The following is a 17,512-nucleotide window of genomic DNA, read 5'->3' as shown; positions in this document are numbered from 1 at the left end:
CTAAACAAGTTGCATTCTTAAGGCCTGTTCCACCGGTTGTGAATAACGTTTATCCTGCAAATAAGTTACGGTTAGACTTTAACAGCAGGAGATACAATAGGCCGTTAAGTAGGATCTGTTTCACATCGATTAATAAACTGCTACTTTTACATTCATTTTTGCGAATAGAAAATATCTCATAAATACGGTGGAATTCGTTGGTAAAAAGAATAATTCATCAACACTTTTATCTGTAGGATATCATCATACTTCGAATAGCATTATCCACAACTGGTGATACAGGCCCTTATAGTAATAACCTATGTAATGTGACGCAATGGTTATGAGCTTTAGAGTTGCCACGTATAAATACATAATAGTTATTCTTTCTATCTGTTACTATTCATCGAAGGGAAAACCGATCAAATTCATCATCATCATTACAGCCTATACAGTCCACTACTGGACATAGGCCTCCAAAAGTTTACGCCAAAAATAACGTGAACTCATGTGTTTTGCCCATAGTCACCACGCTGGGCAGGCGGGTTGGTGACCGCAGTACTGGCTTTGTCGCACCGAAGACGCTGCTGCCCGTCTTCGGCCTGTGTATTTCAAAGCCAGTACTTGGATGGTTATCCCGCCACCGGTCGGCTTTTTAAGTTCCAAGGTGGTAGCGGAACTGTGTTATCCCTTAGTCGCCTCTTACGACACCCACGGGAAGAGAGGGGGTGGCTATATTCTTTAGTACCGTAGCCACACAGTACACACCAAATTACAGTACAGATCAAATTAATATGTCAAAATTATTGTAGAGCTTCTAAGGTCAATACAGATTTCTTTATCATGACGATTGCCTCTTCTCTATTCATTTAAAACTGTAAGATTGACCGAGTAAGGGATAATGATAGCTTTACAAGGTGGAGAATATGCAAGGGTGAAAATTAATACATAAAAGGAGTGTGTTATTAGTCGTGTTAATTGTTGTATATTTAATAAAGCCGATTAAAATAACAACACTAGAGATTAGAGCAAAATAGTGAATATAATTATAATAAATAACAATTATTGCATAACACCGGGTACGTTACCTAAGATTGTAATGTACTTAATATAACAATTTTGAAATTGTTAGTTGAGACCTTTAATTTTTTTTAATGTAAGAAAAAAATTTGACCTTCGTGAAGTGTGTATGACCTTATGGCGGAGTAAATATTTTCATTTGTGGACATGTAGAGCGCCGGCGCGGCGTACGGCCGCCGGGCGAGTCCACTCGCCACTCGCCAGTCCGCCTGCGGCGCGCGCGCTCGTTGTATCGCTCGCTACTGCTTGCTCCCGCGCCATGCCCAACGACGACGGTCAGTATCGGCGGCCGCGCCTCCGCTGTCGTCACGTTCGATCTTAATGTTTTATATGCGTCCTCAATGATGGTCTGGAGAACTAGATAAATTCGGTTTCTTTTTCAAGACTCGGTTTATTTACGTGAAAAAGCTCGTAAAAGCGCAAAGTTTGAATTACCACGTGCGCAAGCACGTGGTAATTCAAATTGTTCGCCGCCCGTGTCGAACCCGCGCGACGCGGATTATGCGCGCAATTATGTTCGCGACACCTATTTTAAATGTAGTTTCAAATGTAGTGAATATATTATAACTTAGTGACGTTTTGATTTTTAATCTGGTTTTATATACCTACAGTGTATGTTGTTTTGCCTGATTTATCGACATGTGTTCTTTTCTATGTAAACATTATCGCTGTTACGGTAGCTATGTAAACAGTGTTTATACGAAGCTAGCCGTTACAGTAACTTTGTAAACAAAAGATCATCAAGTTGTGATGATCATCTGTAGATTATAACGCTTGATAATACAAAATTAATTATTATTATTATTATTATATTTTTTAAAAAAAGAACTGTGCTGTCTTGTCTCTATGGAAGACGTTTTCCACGACCGTGATTAGATTCTATAAAAGCAATCTCATTATGCTAACGGCCACTCGACTCCCACGAGTGGCCGCTGCTATTACAATTAATTATATTTACATCGACTAACGGAAACGACGTCGCTTAGTTCACTCAAACATTAATTACATATTCTAATAGCGGCTGTGAGCCACGAGCCCACGTCACCGCAGTCGCCCTCGGGGCAGACATAATAAGTTTCTTAGGGCCGGTTTCACCACTTGTGGATAAAATTTATACTGGGCTTAAGTTACGAATAGGCTTTAACAGCAGTAGGTATAAACTACACGTTTAGATTCCCATTTTCTAAAACAAATATAACATAAATATATCGAAAACAAATATATCAAATCGATGGTAAAAAAGAATATCATAAACTTTTATCTGTAGGATATCCGTCAAATAGCGTGACCCAACGAGTGAAACATAGACTACAATCGCTTATCATCTTCGACTGCAACAGATATGTTTGATTGAAAGATAACAGACATCAAATAGCATGTCTGTGGAGGTAAATTTTAATATTGATTACAACAAATAACTTGTTTATTTTTTATTAAAATTTTAATAATAAAGAGTCAATTACACCAGCGAATATTCTCGAAATAAAAAACAAATAAGAAAACCTCTGTAGTTTTTGTCTAAAATGTAAACTAACGCCAACGCAAAGTTGATATATTCAAAATTTTCATTCCCATACGTAATGTATGAACATACGTACGTAATATATTCATAATATTAATATCTAAAACGTACGCTTATACCAAGTAAAAAATAGATACCTAACCACCGACTAATTAACTTGTAAAAGACTCAAGAGATTGCTGATTTGTATGCATATAAGCAGAAAAACTCGTACCAGAAAATAAAGTTTCTGTTAAAAAAAATTAATATCTAAAGCATATTATTCGGTTCAAGACGATATTAACAATGAAGGTGTCTGCTCTTAGTGGCGTTGTATTTCAACGTTCAAACTAGATTATACTAATTTGATAATAAAACACTGTTTATATTCTTTTTTTTATTTATTCTTGTTTAATTCTTGTTTTAATCGAAAGCTGGTGCATTTGTTGTATCCTAGTTTAAATTTTATTGACATCTGACGACTACTTTGAGTAAGGTAAATCTTTCATAATGAGTATTTGCTTTACTATATTTCGCCTACCTACGTTAAATTACTTGTCGATGTAATTGAAGTCGATATTTTTTCGTTAGCGAGCAAAAAAAATTACTAGAATTTACGATGCAACGAAAATTGTTCGACAATATATCAGATTAATGTTGTTGTCTTAAAGAAGTGGTGAGACGTGTGGACACGTCACACGTGACGTCGTACTAGAACGTCTTCTTATTGTTTAGTTAAGTAACGAACTAATTATAATTTATTCACACACATTATAAATATTAATATATTCACAAATTTAGCGTAATTAAAAATTTATAATTTTATGTTATTAAAATGTTACGAAAATCATTTTCGGTACAAAATAAACAAATTGACATGATGGTTTTAGAAATATTTTTCACATGAAATCTTTGCGTACACTTGTTTTTAAGAAAAGTGTATGTGTACATATGTACGCACGTGAGAAGTTACACTTCATTGGCTAGTAAACTTCACGTTGCTAACTTCTTCTTCGTGGACTAAACTAACTTCAGGGTGTTGGTTTTTCGTGACAGTGTGCGCGCGCATCGTAAAAATTTACTCTCATCTCATCATTTTTCCCTATCGCGCCAAAAGAAGTATAACTTGAAAAAAAGCAAACAATAAATAATAGCAACTAACAAATAAAAGCATACGTTGGTTGATTGTGATACGTTCATTGAATTGGTTAAATTAGCATTAAGTGAGTCACAGAGAAACAGTCCTTTTCTCTGTCATCATCGTTTTACATTAATTTGCTGAAAAAAGGACATACCTAATATGTTTCATTTCATTTTTACGGCCTAGCTCCACGGGCGCGATGAAACCGGCTGAAAGAGATTTCCAAAAACATTTGTTTGCAGTCTAGTACTAATCGACTCTTAAATGATTGTAATATTTATAATGAAATACGATTATATCCATCAGGCTCCGAGCGCGGCCTGGCCGCGTGGATACGCCGTTGGTGGCGGCCGCTCATCGCGGAGACGGTGGCGACGGCGCTGCTCGTGTCGCTGGGCGTGGCCTCGCTGCTGCCCGTCGGCGGCAAGGAGCCCCCGCTCACGCACGCGGCCTTCGCTTTCGGCATCGTCGTGCTCGCCAACGTCGAAGCCTTCGGACCCACCTCCGGAGCCCACATGAACCCGTCCGTGACGTTGGCGGCGCTGCTGGACGGGCGGATAGGGCCGGTCGCGGCCGCCGCGTACGTGGTCGCCCAGAGCTTCGGCGCCACGATCGGGTTCGGCCTGCTGATGGCGCTGTGCCCGGACGCCTTCGCCGCGGGCGGGCACGTGGGCGGCAACGCGCCGGGCTCGGTGGGCGCGGCGGCGGCGGCGGGCGTGGAGGCGCTGCTGACGGCCGTGCTGGCGCTGCTGTGCTGCGCCGCCTGGGCCGCGGCCGAGCGCGGCGCGCGCGACCCCGCCCTCTCCATCAAGCTCGGCCTCACCGTCGCGGGGCTCGTCTATGCGGGGGTCAGCTCCTTTGTATTAAACTAGCTGGAACTGTAAAGTTATTCATCATCATCATTACAGCCTATACAGTCCACTGCTGGACATAGACCTCCACAAGTTTACGCCAAAAATAACGTGAACTCATGTGTTTTGCCCATAGTCACCACGCTGAGCAGGTAGGTTGAGGGCTTTTTTTTTATTCCTCAGTTGCCTCTTACGACACCCACGGGAAGAGAGGGGGTGGCTATATTCTTTACCACCGTAGCCACACAGTACGTTAAGTTATTGGTACCTATTAATATCGACGGGTAAGGGGTTATAATGTTTGTAATTTCTGAAGTAACAAACCAAAAACCTTGTAATATTTACCCGACTTTTCTGTCTTACAAAAATAAAATGCTCGCAGATATTTTATGTATCTGAAGCAAAAAAGTATGACAAAAACATCACACAACAAAATACTTTAACGAGCCCTCTCGTTGATTGGTCTGTTTGCTCTCCCATGCCTAAACAATTAATTATGGAAAAAAAAAATCAGATATTTTGTGAGACGAAAAACATTATTTAGAACCTTTTGTTATTTCCTAACCTAATCCTGAACACAGTATAAAGTGAAATGTGTTTATTATTATTCTATAGCTAGTGTTTCATTATAGAAAGTAGAAACTAACACCTGACGTTCCCCACAGGGAGTTATGTCGAGCGCAAGTCTGAACCCCGCGCGCAGTCTGGGACCGGCGCTCCTGGTGGGCTTCCGGTCGGACCACTGGGTGAGTTTCATTGCACTCTACGATCGTACTTACTGAGCACGATCATCGGCTACCGATAAAGCTAACATACATATTACATTTTTTGTTTCACGATTAAAGTGCAAGATGTCATACATAAATCAACATGTCCCTATGAACCTGTTTTACCTCCTAACTATACATATAGCTATATAGTGACTTATGTGCGTCTATGTATATCAGTGACTTATATGCGAGATGAACTAGGAGGAACTACTATATGCGAGATGAAATAAAATAGGTCTTAAGCATTTTTATGTCACAGATATTTGAGCACCAGCTTGCCATAGGAGTGGTATTTTGAAATGCTTCACACGGTTTTTTATTATTATGTATTAGAAAAATTTATAGCAGTTATGTCCAATTAAATTAGCTGTGTTTCATTATTAATAAGTACAGTGTACTCTACAAACTATAAATTATATTTCGTTACAGTTAAGAGTCGATTTTTTAAATAAACTTTGTTGTTTCTAAACATAGAAGTATGAAAATTGGTCTGGAGTTGTCGAGAAAAATTAAAAAAATCCATCCTATTATATTGTTTATACTCGTATGTATCTCACATTATTAAATATACAATTATATTTTTGGAATTACATGAGATTTGGTCACCACGTTTGTCTTTAAGAGTAGCCATTATAATGTGTTTTTAGATCATTACAGAATTTTGACTGCAATTTATTTTTGCCAAGCTACTATCCTGTTACACCATGTTGCCATCATCTTCAAGCATGTTTTAAATCCATGCGTATGTTTCGCGGATTACATCCTAATTAAAAATCACTTGGAATTTATGTACCACAGTAAAAAGTCTAATTGTAGTATATCTATAATTGTGGGTCAGCAGTGATGTGAATGATGTGCAGGGATATTACGGACTCCGATAAGTCGGGTTTTCCGATTATTATTGCACCTTCGATTTAATACGTATTCCTCGGAGGTTTAGATCGGAAATTAAAAAAGCTCTCAAACTATGCAAGAACAAATTAATTTTCTGGAAACAGATTTACACGCATTAAAATCTAGCAAAAACCGACAAACCAGCTGAAAAATCGCTACTCTCATGTAATGAAGACACTGTGTTAGAAATACAACAACGAATTGAGCGACAAAAAAATATTATAATTGCGGGTATACATGAATTACAAAATAGCAACTTAGAACAAAGACAAAGTTACGACCGTGATGAAGTAGTAAAATTGACTAAATCCATTTTTAGCGAATGCCCAGATCCAATTAAAGTCTTTAGATTAGGCAAAAATAAGCCTGGAAAAAGCCGCTTACTTAGAGTATGCTTCACAACATCGGAAACTGCTAAATGCCTACTGCAAAATCAACCGAAAAATTCGCGTAACATACGTTTATACTCTGATCAGACACCCGCTCAAAGAAATTATATGAACCATCTTAAAGAGGAATTAGATCGCCGTGAAAAAAACGGAGATTTAGATTTAACCATAAAATATATTAAAAATGTCCCTAAAATTGTGAAAAAGCAGTCAAAAAACGGAGCTCAATTGTAGATATTCAACCAATAAAATCTCAAGAAAAAACACACTTTCTATGTAATGATTATAAAGACCTACCCACACAGAAGTCAAGTTTAACTTTTTATTATACGAACTAGCTGACCCGGCGAACTTCGTATCGCCTAACACAAACTTTATCGTATGGTATTAAAGTTCAAATTGTCTTTTAAGTATTACCACAAATCTTTTGTATGGGAGTATAGAAAAGTGTTGTTTTTAGACTTAATCAGGAAATTTAAATTTTTTTTTTTTTAGAATTTTTCTCTCCGTAAGAACCATCCTCGTACTTCAAGGAATATTTTAAAAAAAGAATTAACGAAATCGGTCCCACCGTTCTCGAGTTTTGCGCTTAGCAACACATTCAGCGACTCATTTTTATATTATAGATATACGCAGTTTGTGCAAATCTGGAAAGTTTGATGAATTGAAATGTATTTTGAGTGGTTTATCAAATAGTTACAAATAGCAGTTATTTTGCATGTTGATATATTTATTTAAATTTTAGTTAAGCTAAGTTTGATTATTAATATTATCTCAACTTTACACTTTATATAAATTTGATTGATGACCTTTTTAAATGAATTTTATTATTAACATGTAGCATCTTTACTGTTAATTTTTTATGCGAAGTAATTTTAATTATACTTGCTACACGGCATTAATATAATGTGGAATGTTGTGTACCCCGTGATGGGATACATATTAGATAATAATGTAATAGTGAATTATATATAATGTTCCATATGTATTTTGTGGATGTACCTATAAAATAAAATAAAAAAATAGATAAATAAATAGTTATGTAGTGAAATTTAAGTAAATAACAGAAATAGATAACTTATACATAGATAAACAAATAATAACTATATAAAAAATAATATATATATAAGAAAAAAAAAAAAAAAAAAAAAATCCTTACTAACAGTAACATAGGTTAAGTGTACATTGTAAGTAGAACATAAGTGTACATATATGGTAACTAGGAAATAAGTGTACATATATGATAACTAGGCAAATAAGTGTAAATATAGACATAGATAAGAAAAATAATAATGTTAGAAATTAGAAAGCAATTATGTGTATACTTCTGCATAAACAGTATTTAGTAAGGAACAAAAAAAAAAAAAAAAAAAAAAAAAAAAATGTATTTTGAGTGCTGTACAGAATGTCGTTCATTTAATAATATTAACAGAAACATGGATAAGAAACGAATCTGATGCCAAATCTTTTAGCTTACCTAATTATAAACATATTTACAATTATCGCTTAGACAAAAGAGGTGGGGGTGTTTCTATTTTTATCCATGACATCCTGGAGGATATTTGCGACGACGACGTACATTATCTATGGATTTACCTGAGAAAATATTCTATTAATATTGGTGCTATTTACAATCCAGGAAGAAAACATTTGTATACTTTCCTTGATAAATATACCATGCAATTGGATAATAAGAAACGAAGTATCGTCTATGGAGATTTTAATATTGATATATTAAGCGAAACCAGCGAAACTTTATACTGCAAAGGGATGTTACAAACAACTGGCTATGACATACTGAATAAAATAGACATCAAATATTGTACTCGAGAGACAACAACAACCAAAACTATATTAGATCATATTTGCTCAAATATCCATAATGAGAAATTTCATCTATCAATTATTGACTCGCCGCTATCTGATCACAAACAAATATATGTGGAACTACTTAAGCATGGAAACAATCCCTTACAACGGAAATCATATGAAGCGATGAACTACATATTATTATATGAAAGTATGAAGAACAATATACTAAATAATGAAGAGCACAACTACACCACTTTAGAATCTTATATATTGGAAAAAATAAAAACAAATAAAATAAAAAAAGTAAAAATATTAAATTTACCCCAGAAGGATTGGATTAACAGAAATGTTACTAACGGAATATACAGAAGAAATCATCTATCGAAGAAACTTAAAGGCAATCCTACAAATGAAACATTAAAACGTCAATTTTTAACCGAAAGAAATAACTTACACAAATTAATTAGAAACACAAAGCAAGAATTTTATTATAATTCCTTTAAAAATTGTAATAATGACTCAAAAAAGCTTTGGAGTTTAATTAATACGTTAGCTAACAACAAAATTAAAAATTACTCACATCTTCCTACCTTAATTGTATCAGGTAAAACAATTAACAATGGCAATGATATATGCGAAAAAAATTTTTTTTTTCATCAATCGGCTCTGAACTGGCTCAAAAAATACCAAAATATCATCCAAATGAATTTATTAACACTATGACTTATCTTAATGAAGAACCCGAACATATAATAACACATTTTGAACCTTGCGCCATGAAAGAAGTCACATCACTTCAGCCTATCGCAGTCCACTGCTGGACATAGGCCTCCCCAAGTTCGCGCCACACATCCCGGTCCTCCGCAATCCCCATCCAGCCCACACCGGCAATCTTACGTAGATCGTCGGTCCAACGGGCCGGAGGACGTCCCACACTGCGTTTGCCAAGACGCGGTCTCCACTCTAGGACCCGTCTACGCCAACGGCCATCGGTCCTGCGACACAGATGACCAGCCCACTGCCACTTCAACTTGCTAATTCTGTGGGCTATGTCGGTTACCTTCGTTCTCTCGCGGATAGTCTCATTTCTAATCCTGTCTTTGAGAGAGACCCCAAGCATAGCCCGTTCCATTGCACGTTGAGCGACTTTAAACTTGTGGACCAGTCCCTTGGTCAGTGTCCACGTCTCGGCTCCGTATGTTAACACAGGCAGGACGCATTGCTCGAAAACTTTTGTCTTCAAGCATTGCGGAATCTTCGAAGTGAAGACTCGACGGAGTCTGCCAAACGCCGCCCAGCCCAACCGAATCCTCCTATCGGCTTTCTTCTCGAAGTTGTTGCGGCCTAGTTGGATAGTATGGCCTAGGTAAATATAATCCTGAACAACTTCGAGAAGGGTACCATCGACCGATACCGGTATCGGTATGACTTGGTTGTTAAACATAACTTTCGTCTTATCCAAGTTCATACAGAGACCGACACGTCGGGAGGACTCGTTTAGGCCGGCCAGCATTTGGCCTAACTCATCCAGCGTCTCCGCAAAGATGACAATATCGTCGGCGAAACGAAGGTGAGAGATGAATTCACCGTTGACGTTGATGCCCCGTTCCCCCCAATCCAAGGTCTTAAAAACATCCTCTAGCGCAGTGGTAAACAGTTTCGGTGATATTACATCCCCCTGTCTTACCCCGCGCCGGAGGGAAATAGGTCTTGTTCTTTGGTCATTGACATGAACGGTCATCGTCGCCGCGTCGTACATAGATTTTAGTACCTCGATATATCGCCAGTCGATATGACATCTCTGCAGAGAGTCCAGGACAGCCCAGGTCTCGACGGAGTCGAAGGCTTTCTCGTAGTCCACAAATGCCATACACAGCGGTTGATTATATTCTTCCGTCTTTTGGATAATCTGCCGAACAGTATGGATGTGGTCCACGGTGCTGTAGCCATTTCGAAACCCAGCCTGCTCTGGTGGTTGGAATTCGTCGAGTCTTCTGGCGAGACGATTCGTAACAACCCTCGAAAACAGCTTATAGACGTGGCTCAGAAGTGAGATCGGTCTGTAATTCTTTAACAGAGACTTATCGCCTCTCTTAAAGAACAGCACCACCACACTCCTGGACCACGCCTCCGGCGTGGTACCTCGGTGGATGACGGCGTTAAATAGTCTTGCCAAGGCTTTCAGGACAGGTCGCCCTGCGGCTTTAAGGAGTTCAGTGGTAACTCCGTCATCCCCTGGGGCCCTCCCGTTTTTAAGCTGCCCGAGCGCTGCACCAATCTCATCCTCTTCGAAGTTTAGAAGTCATTAAAGAAGTAAAAAATATCATTAAAAGTTTAGACAAATCGTGTAGTACAGATATCGACGGCAACAGCACAAAGTCACTTATCTGCATATGTGACCTTATAGTAAAAAATTTAACAGATTGTATAAATAAATGTTTGGCTACAGGAACTTTTCCTAATAGTTTGAAAATAGCAAAAATAACTCCGATATACAAATCCGGACCAAAAACTGATCCGGGTAACTATCGTCCGATTTCTGTGTTGCCTGTGATTTCAAAAGTTTTTGAAAATTTCATATATAGGTACCTGATGGCACCACCTGGAGAGTTTAAGTTTCCTTTCTGCGCAACAATACGGTTTCCGTCAAAAATCCGGAACGGTATCAGCAGTAATTGATTTAATAACTAAAATAAATACAGAGATTGATAAAAAAAACTTTTGTCTGGGTATCTTCATCGACCTTCAGAAAGCTTTCGATACCGTTAGTCATTCCTTACTGTTAGCTAAGTTAAAAAAAATTGGGTTATCCGGACCTGCTTACGACATATTTCAATCGTACTTAGAAACTCGAACACAAGTTGTTAAAATCGGTACACCAGGCTACACAAGCAATCCCCAACGTTTAACCTGCAAATGGTTTTCGTGAGGGCGTTAAGATAAGCCGATTAACGGTAGACGAAGCCCTTATGAACCATTTCGGAGCCATAGTCATGGCTGCCCGGCTATCGGTAGCAGAAGAGGTGGTCCTCGTCGGAGACGTAAACCAGCTGCCATACATCCACAGGGAAAACCTGTTCGAGATGCGGTACAGCAGACTTTACCTGACAGTAGGTATCTCATGCGAGCTGTCCTGCACGCATCGAAACCCAAAAGACGTTGCTTTCGCCATCAGTGAGGTGTACGACGGGATCTACAGCTCGAGCCCGATCATCCACTCGTTGCGCATGGAAGGATTCACCGACTCACGAATACCAGCAGAACAGGACCGGACCCTGTACCTGACTTTCACGCAAGAGGAGAAGAAGGCGTTGATAGGTCGGGGATACGGAGCTGGGGAGGGGTCGAGAATCCTGACCATTCATGAGGCGCAGGGACAGACGAGTGAAAACGTCATTGTTATCCAGACGAGGGCGGAGAGGCTTCGAATCCATGATAGTGTCTCGCACGCGGTGGTCGCGGTGACTAGACACACTAACACCTGTGTCTATTACACCGACGACAAGGACGACGCAATTGGCTACTTCGTCAGAAGGGCGGTGGAGGCTAACCGTAGGCAGATTCTCGAGCACAGCCTCAAAATGGCGATCCATAATAGGGATGCGAATGTTATTGAGGATGTGCTCGTGAATCTGGCGGCGGGCGCTGGTTTAGAAAAATGAGAGTGGCCGTCGACAATGAGGTAAATTAACAAAGTAAGTCACACAATGTAAATTATAAGGCATGTAGTGCATTATAAAATTAATGGAGCATGCAGAAAACGAAAAAAAAAAAAAAAAAAAAAAAAAAACCCATAGTCGTAAGTGATTATTCTAGTTATTGTTATTTAATTTAATTCTAATAATTATACTAATTATTATTATTATATAATTATATATATCTCTCACGGTCAGTTTTGGACTCACTACGAACACTGCAATGTTGAAAATAATACGCCTCAATACTTGAAAATTAAAATTTAAATAAAAAAAGGCATGGGCACTCAAGAGCCTACGGATGTTAAAATTTAAATAAAAAAAAAAAAAAAAAAAAAAACGTTTAACCTGCGGTATTCCCCAGGGATCCGTAATAGGACCATTATTATTTCTAATTTACGTCAATAATGTAACTAATATCAATCTAACTGGACATATTACACTATATGCTGACGATACATGTCTTTTTTACTTCGGAAAGGACCTAACAGAATTGGTCAAACAAGCACAGCAAGATCTACGCCAATACAGCATTTGGTGTCAATGTAATCTACTAACAGTTAATGCAAAGAAAAGTTCTTACATGATTTTCAGTGCAAAAAATAAAAAAATACCGGACGATATATCACTACGTATTAACGACGAAATTCTTCGTAGATCACACCAAGAAAAGTACCTTGGCTTAATTTTGGACGATAAATTGACATGGCGACCCCACATAGAACACCTGAAAAATAATTTTACACAATTTATTGGCGCGCTACGGAGGATGTCTTCTTGTATACCACCTAAAATACGATATATGCTGTACAATGCGCTTATAAAATCTAAACTTAAATATTTAATAGAGGTCTGGGGCAGCGCCGCTAAAACGAATATCATTACAACGTGCACAAAATAAAGCTATTAAAGTGTTATTCCAATATCCCAAGCTAACACCTACTTCTATACTATACAAAACCACTAAAATACTTAACCTTGAGCAAATTTACACTGTAAACATGTGCATGTTAATAAAAAAAAATTTATCTGGACACATCCGCATGCAGACACCTTTTATCAAACGCGAGTATACACAACTTAAGAAATACACACAAACTGAAACTCATTACACCAAGAACAGGGTACGGTAAAAGAAACATTTTATATGATGGTGTCATGAGGTACAATAAACTACCAAATGAAATAAAAATATCTGAAAACCTTTCTATATACAAAAGTAAATTAAAAATATATATACTTGAAACATAATGTGTATAAATAAACATAAAACATAAATGAATAAACATAAAAAATAAAATAAAATAAAAAAATTAATAAATAAAATTTAAAAAAATTTATACTTGAAATATAATGGATAAATAAACATAAAACATAAATGAATAAATATAACAAATAAACAAAATATATATATACAATCACAACAAAAAAATTACTCATAAACTTTCACATTAATTTATCAACTACCTTCAATCAAACGAAAACACAAACTAAACCATGTTCGCACTAAGATTCATAATACTCGTAGTAAACAAATAAATAAACATGATTCTTTATTGCTACCTTTCCCTTTTTTGAGTCATTACCTATTTAAACAAATACGGTCGAACTGTTTGTTACATATTTAATAAAGTATCTATATGTACAATACTCATAAGTGAACTGTAATGTTCTTGAGAAATAAAGTTATTTAAACCTAATCGAAGCATAAGAATCAAAAAATATGTAAAATATACAAAATAATTATAAAATATACAAAATAATTATTATAGCAGATAGATGTACTACAAACTCTTGAATAGATTACCTGAGTTCTATTAATGTGTTTATTAAATCAGACATTACAAATATAAGAGAGTAAACCGGACAAATGAAACATGAAAACATGTAATGAACAATCGGCCAATTTAATTCAAGATTTGGAGGCCTTTATTTAGTAAAACATATTATAACATCAATGAATAGCCTCATGATGATAAGGCGAAATTAATTAATTTATTGTGTTTGATAGACCCTAGAATATAATAGGAAGGTAATGTCTACAGTGAAATTAGGTTTTAATGTTAATAAAATATTGTAACTATAAGTTAAGGTAATAATGTTGCTGGATAGCACTACGCTCATTTCTACAAATACAAATAGTCTTTATTATAAACTATCAGAGAAAAAAAATATACCGAAAGAAACAAAATATAGACATGTTCAAAAGGCGGTCTAATCGCGAAAAGAGCGATCTCTTTCAGACAACCTATAGCACGAAAAGGAAATGACAAAAGAATTAGACGGCATGGAGGATTTCTAATGTTAAGAGCCATTTCACAAAAATCGGTAACAATCCGCGAAATTGTAATATTAAGACGTCGTTAATCTCAGTGTTGGATGCAATAATGTAATTTATATTCTTGAAATATAATAAAGCAACCTTTGTTTTAGTCCATAGTCGGATCAGAATTTTGATTTATATTATGTGTATAAAATTATTAACCTTTTCATCAGCCTCCTCCCTAGGTAAACGGTCGCAATGTATACTTTGAAGTCCTACTTTTCAATAACCTCTACGTTGAAACCATTTTAAAAAAATATCATAATATGTGGAATATAATTTTGTTGCTCACTATCATAGATTTTTATTCCATTTGTATCTCTATTAAACGATAAAATAAATTTAAAGTTACGAATATTTTCCAAATAAGTACAATTTTAAAAGCGATATTTCTCTTAGAAAACTAAGAAATTTTAACGAACTATCTTCATCAAAGTAAACTTACATCATTAAGGAATACAAAAAAAATAATTAAAAGATGTAATTATTTTTAATACATTTTATATTAAATAATAAAAAGATAGTATATATTGCCACGCATCAAGCCCGGTAAATCAGTCGAGCGCTAGCGCTCTTAGAGGTAAGGTCCACGCCAAATTCTGCGCAGCCGTCTCTTTCGCTTACACGCGCCAAGCGCCTGTTGTTATAGCGGATAAAACGCATTTGATACTTTCATAATAAAATAAACATATTACGAAAATGACTGTAAATTAATATAATGATAATTTCTGTAAACAAATGTATAATTTAATTTTCTTTTCTCACACTATCAATACAAATAGGCATTTCAATCTGTTTGTCTTGTTATTTGTTAATTAATATGTTTGTCGGTGTCGATGTCATAAAATGCTTTTTTATTCACATCGTAAATATTAGATTCATTCGTAAACTGAAAAAACTAAATTAATTAAAAAAAAATTGTTTCATAAAATTGATTTTTTATTTTTATTTTAAATTTATTAACTGTTGTTATATAACATACTTGAAATTTTTAACAAATTAATTATATAAAAAACATTTTATACCATAGTTATTAATTTTTATTATACATTAGAAAATGATCATGATGGTCTTTTGGTTGTCACACTATATTTACTAGCACAAAGATCGCGCGGCTCGTACGACTCGCGCGATGCGACCAAATTTACCTAAACTTGCAAAGCGTAAAATTGTGGAATGGCTCTTAAGATGAAAAATTTTGATTTATTGATTGGCATTTTTGTTACCTTTTTTATTATTGTTTTTGGTACCTAATAATATTTTATTTTTTGTGATCGTCGTTAAGTGTGTGTAGTTACCTTATAGCGATTTTTTTTATTTCATTTCAATTAAACCGTTTTTTTTACAGGAAACCGAATTATGGTCGAAACCGATTTGATGATAATTTATTCAGCGATCTGCATGTTATTTTTTATTATTGCCTGAAAGATGGTTTGACTTTTTATGCTATGTGGGTTTACATTACAATACCCTTTGCTTAGGATAATTAGCCTATGCCTGACTTAAAAATTAAAATTATGACCAAATAATGTTGTTTAGGCTGTGACTAATATCTTCGATATTTATTATTAGCATTTTAAGTTAAAAGTTTGATTGTACAAACTTGCAATACAGGAAATTAGTTTTTTCCGCTGGTAACACTGTTAATGCCCAGGCGTCACTTATTTGCAAGAGAAAATCAAATCAAAAAATGGAGGTCGAAATAGTTTAATCAAATATATTATAATTATTCATGTAAGTGTAAACAAATGTTTCTATTTGTCCTCAAATAAAACATTTTTCTCGTGCAACTAATTCTGACACGGCCTTCGACTCCGACTTTAACTCTGATAAATCAAATTGAAAATCTCCGACTCCGACTTCGGGTCCGATGAAACACCGTCCGTGGCACCCTCAGCCCGCAGCGACTCACGCGCCGTGTCCGCAGGTGTACTGGGCGGGCCCGCTGGGCGGCGCGGCGCTGGGCGCGCTGCTGCACCGCTACGTGCTGCGGCCGCCGCGCGCCGCTGCGTCGCGCTCCGAGGAACTGCCGCTGAACGACAAGGGCGACCGCTAGCGACCTCTAGCGACCGCTGGTGACCTCTAGCGACCACTAGCGAAAGCTACTGACCGGTAGCGACCACTAGTGACCTCTAGCGACGCACTCCACAGCTCCGAATCTCGAAAAACGCCTACACCCTCTCTAATGTACAGGAAATTGTAATACTCTTTATTTAAGCACGAGTAAATGAGGTCATCGATCGTTAGCGACGAGTACGTTCTTGGCCATTATCGTTTACAATGGACCATAAATATATTAATTACTTTAGTCGTTTTGTTTTTATTTTTTTATATAAATAAAAAAATATATTTATACAGTTACAAAAATATTTCTTGTTTTATTTTACATGAATCATAGATGCACTTCATTTTATTTTTACAAATATTATTTAAGTATTTACCTAACTTTTAACTGCCTAAGATTCTTATGTATGGATTTTTTTAGAAAAAAAAAAAGATTTTGTACAATCTCCTAAACAAGCGTAAGCCCACCTAACCAATACGTATCCTACAATCTCGAGTTCGAACTTTTATCGCTAGAGGTGTATTTAAATCCCCAGTTTTCAAATTTCAAAAACTAGAGTTACCTGGGTGACCGAGCTTAGCTCGGTATTTTTAGTAAATCGTGTTTTTTGGAAATCATATTTAAATACGAATTAAGTACATATTTATAAAATATTAATAATATTTTTTTACTACCAATAATAAAAAATATAATATAAAAAATATATAAAATAAGATAATAATCATTACAGCCTATACAGTCCACTGCTGGACATAGGCCTCCACAAGTTTACGCCAAAAACAACGTGAACTCATGTGTTTTGCCCATAGTCACCACGCTGGGCAGGCGGGTTGGTGACCGCAGTACTGGCTTTGTCCCCTAGTCGCCTCTTACGACACCCACGGGAAGAGAGGGAGTGGCCATATTTTTTTTTAGTGATGTAGCCACACAGCTAAACAACTAAGCGTGGTGACTATGTGCAACACACATGAGTTCACGCCATTTTTGGCGCGAACTTGTCGAGGCCTATGTC

General features: G+C 36.5%; 1 protein-coding gene across 1 annotated transcript; it reads left to right on the top strand.

Moving 5' to 3' along the window:
- The first annotated feature begins 1,194 nt into the window (after positions 1-1,194).
- LOC123653379 (aquaporin-2-like) lies at positions 1,195-16,743 on the top strand. The gene is made up of 4 exons (XM_045589369.1): positions 1,195-1,334; positions 4,008-4,549; positions 5,218-5,298; positions 16,363-16,743. The coding sequence occupies exons 1-4, from the start codon at positions 1,319-1,321 to the stop codon at positions 16,489-16,491; spliced, it is 768 nt and encodes a 255-aa protein (XP_045445325.1). The 5' UTR covers positions 1,195-1,318; the 3' UTR covers positions 16,492-16,743.
- The last annotated feature ends 769 nt before the right edge of the window (positions 16,744-17,512 follow it).

This window comes from Melitaea cinxia, chromosome 5 (genome assembly GCF_905220565.1).
Source record: "Melitaea cinxia chromosome 5, ilMelCinx1.1, whole genome shotgun sequence".
NCBI lineage: Eukaryota > Metazoa > Arthropoda > Insecta > Lepidoptera > Nymphalidae > Melitaea > Melitaea cinxia.
The sequence above is the reverse complement of the archived record's forward strand: the minus strand, read 5'-3'. Positions and strand labels throughout refer to the sequence as shown.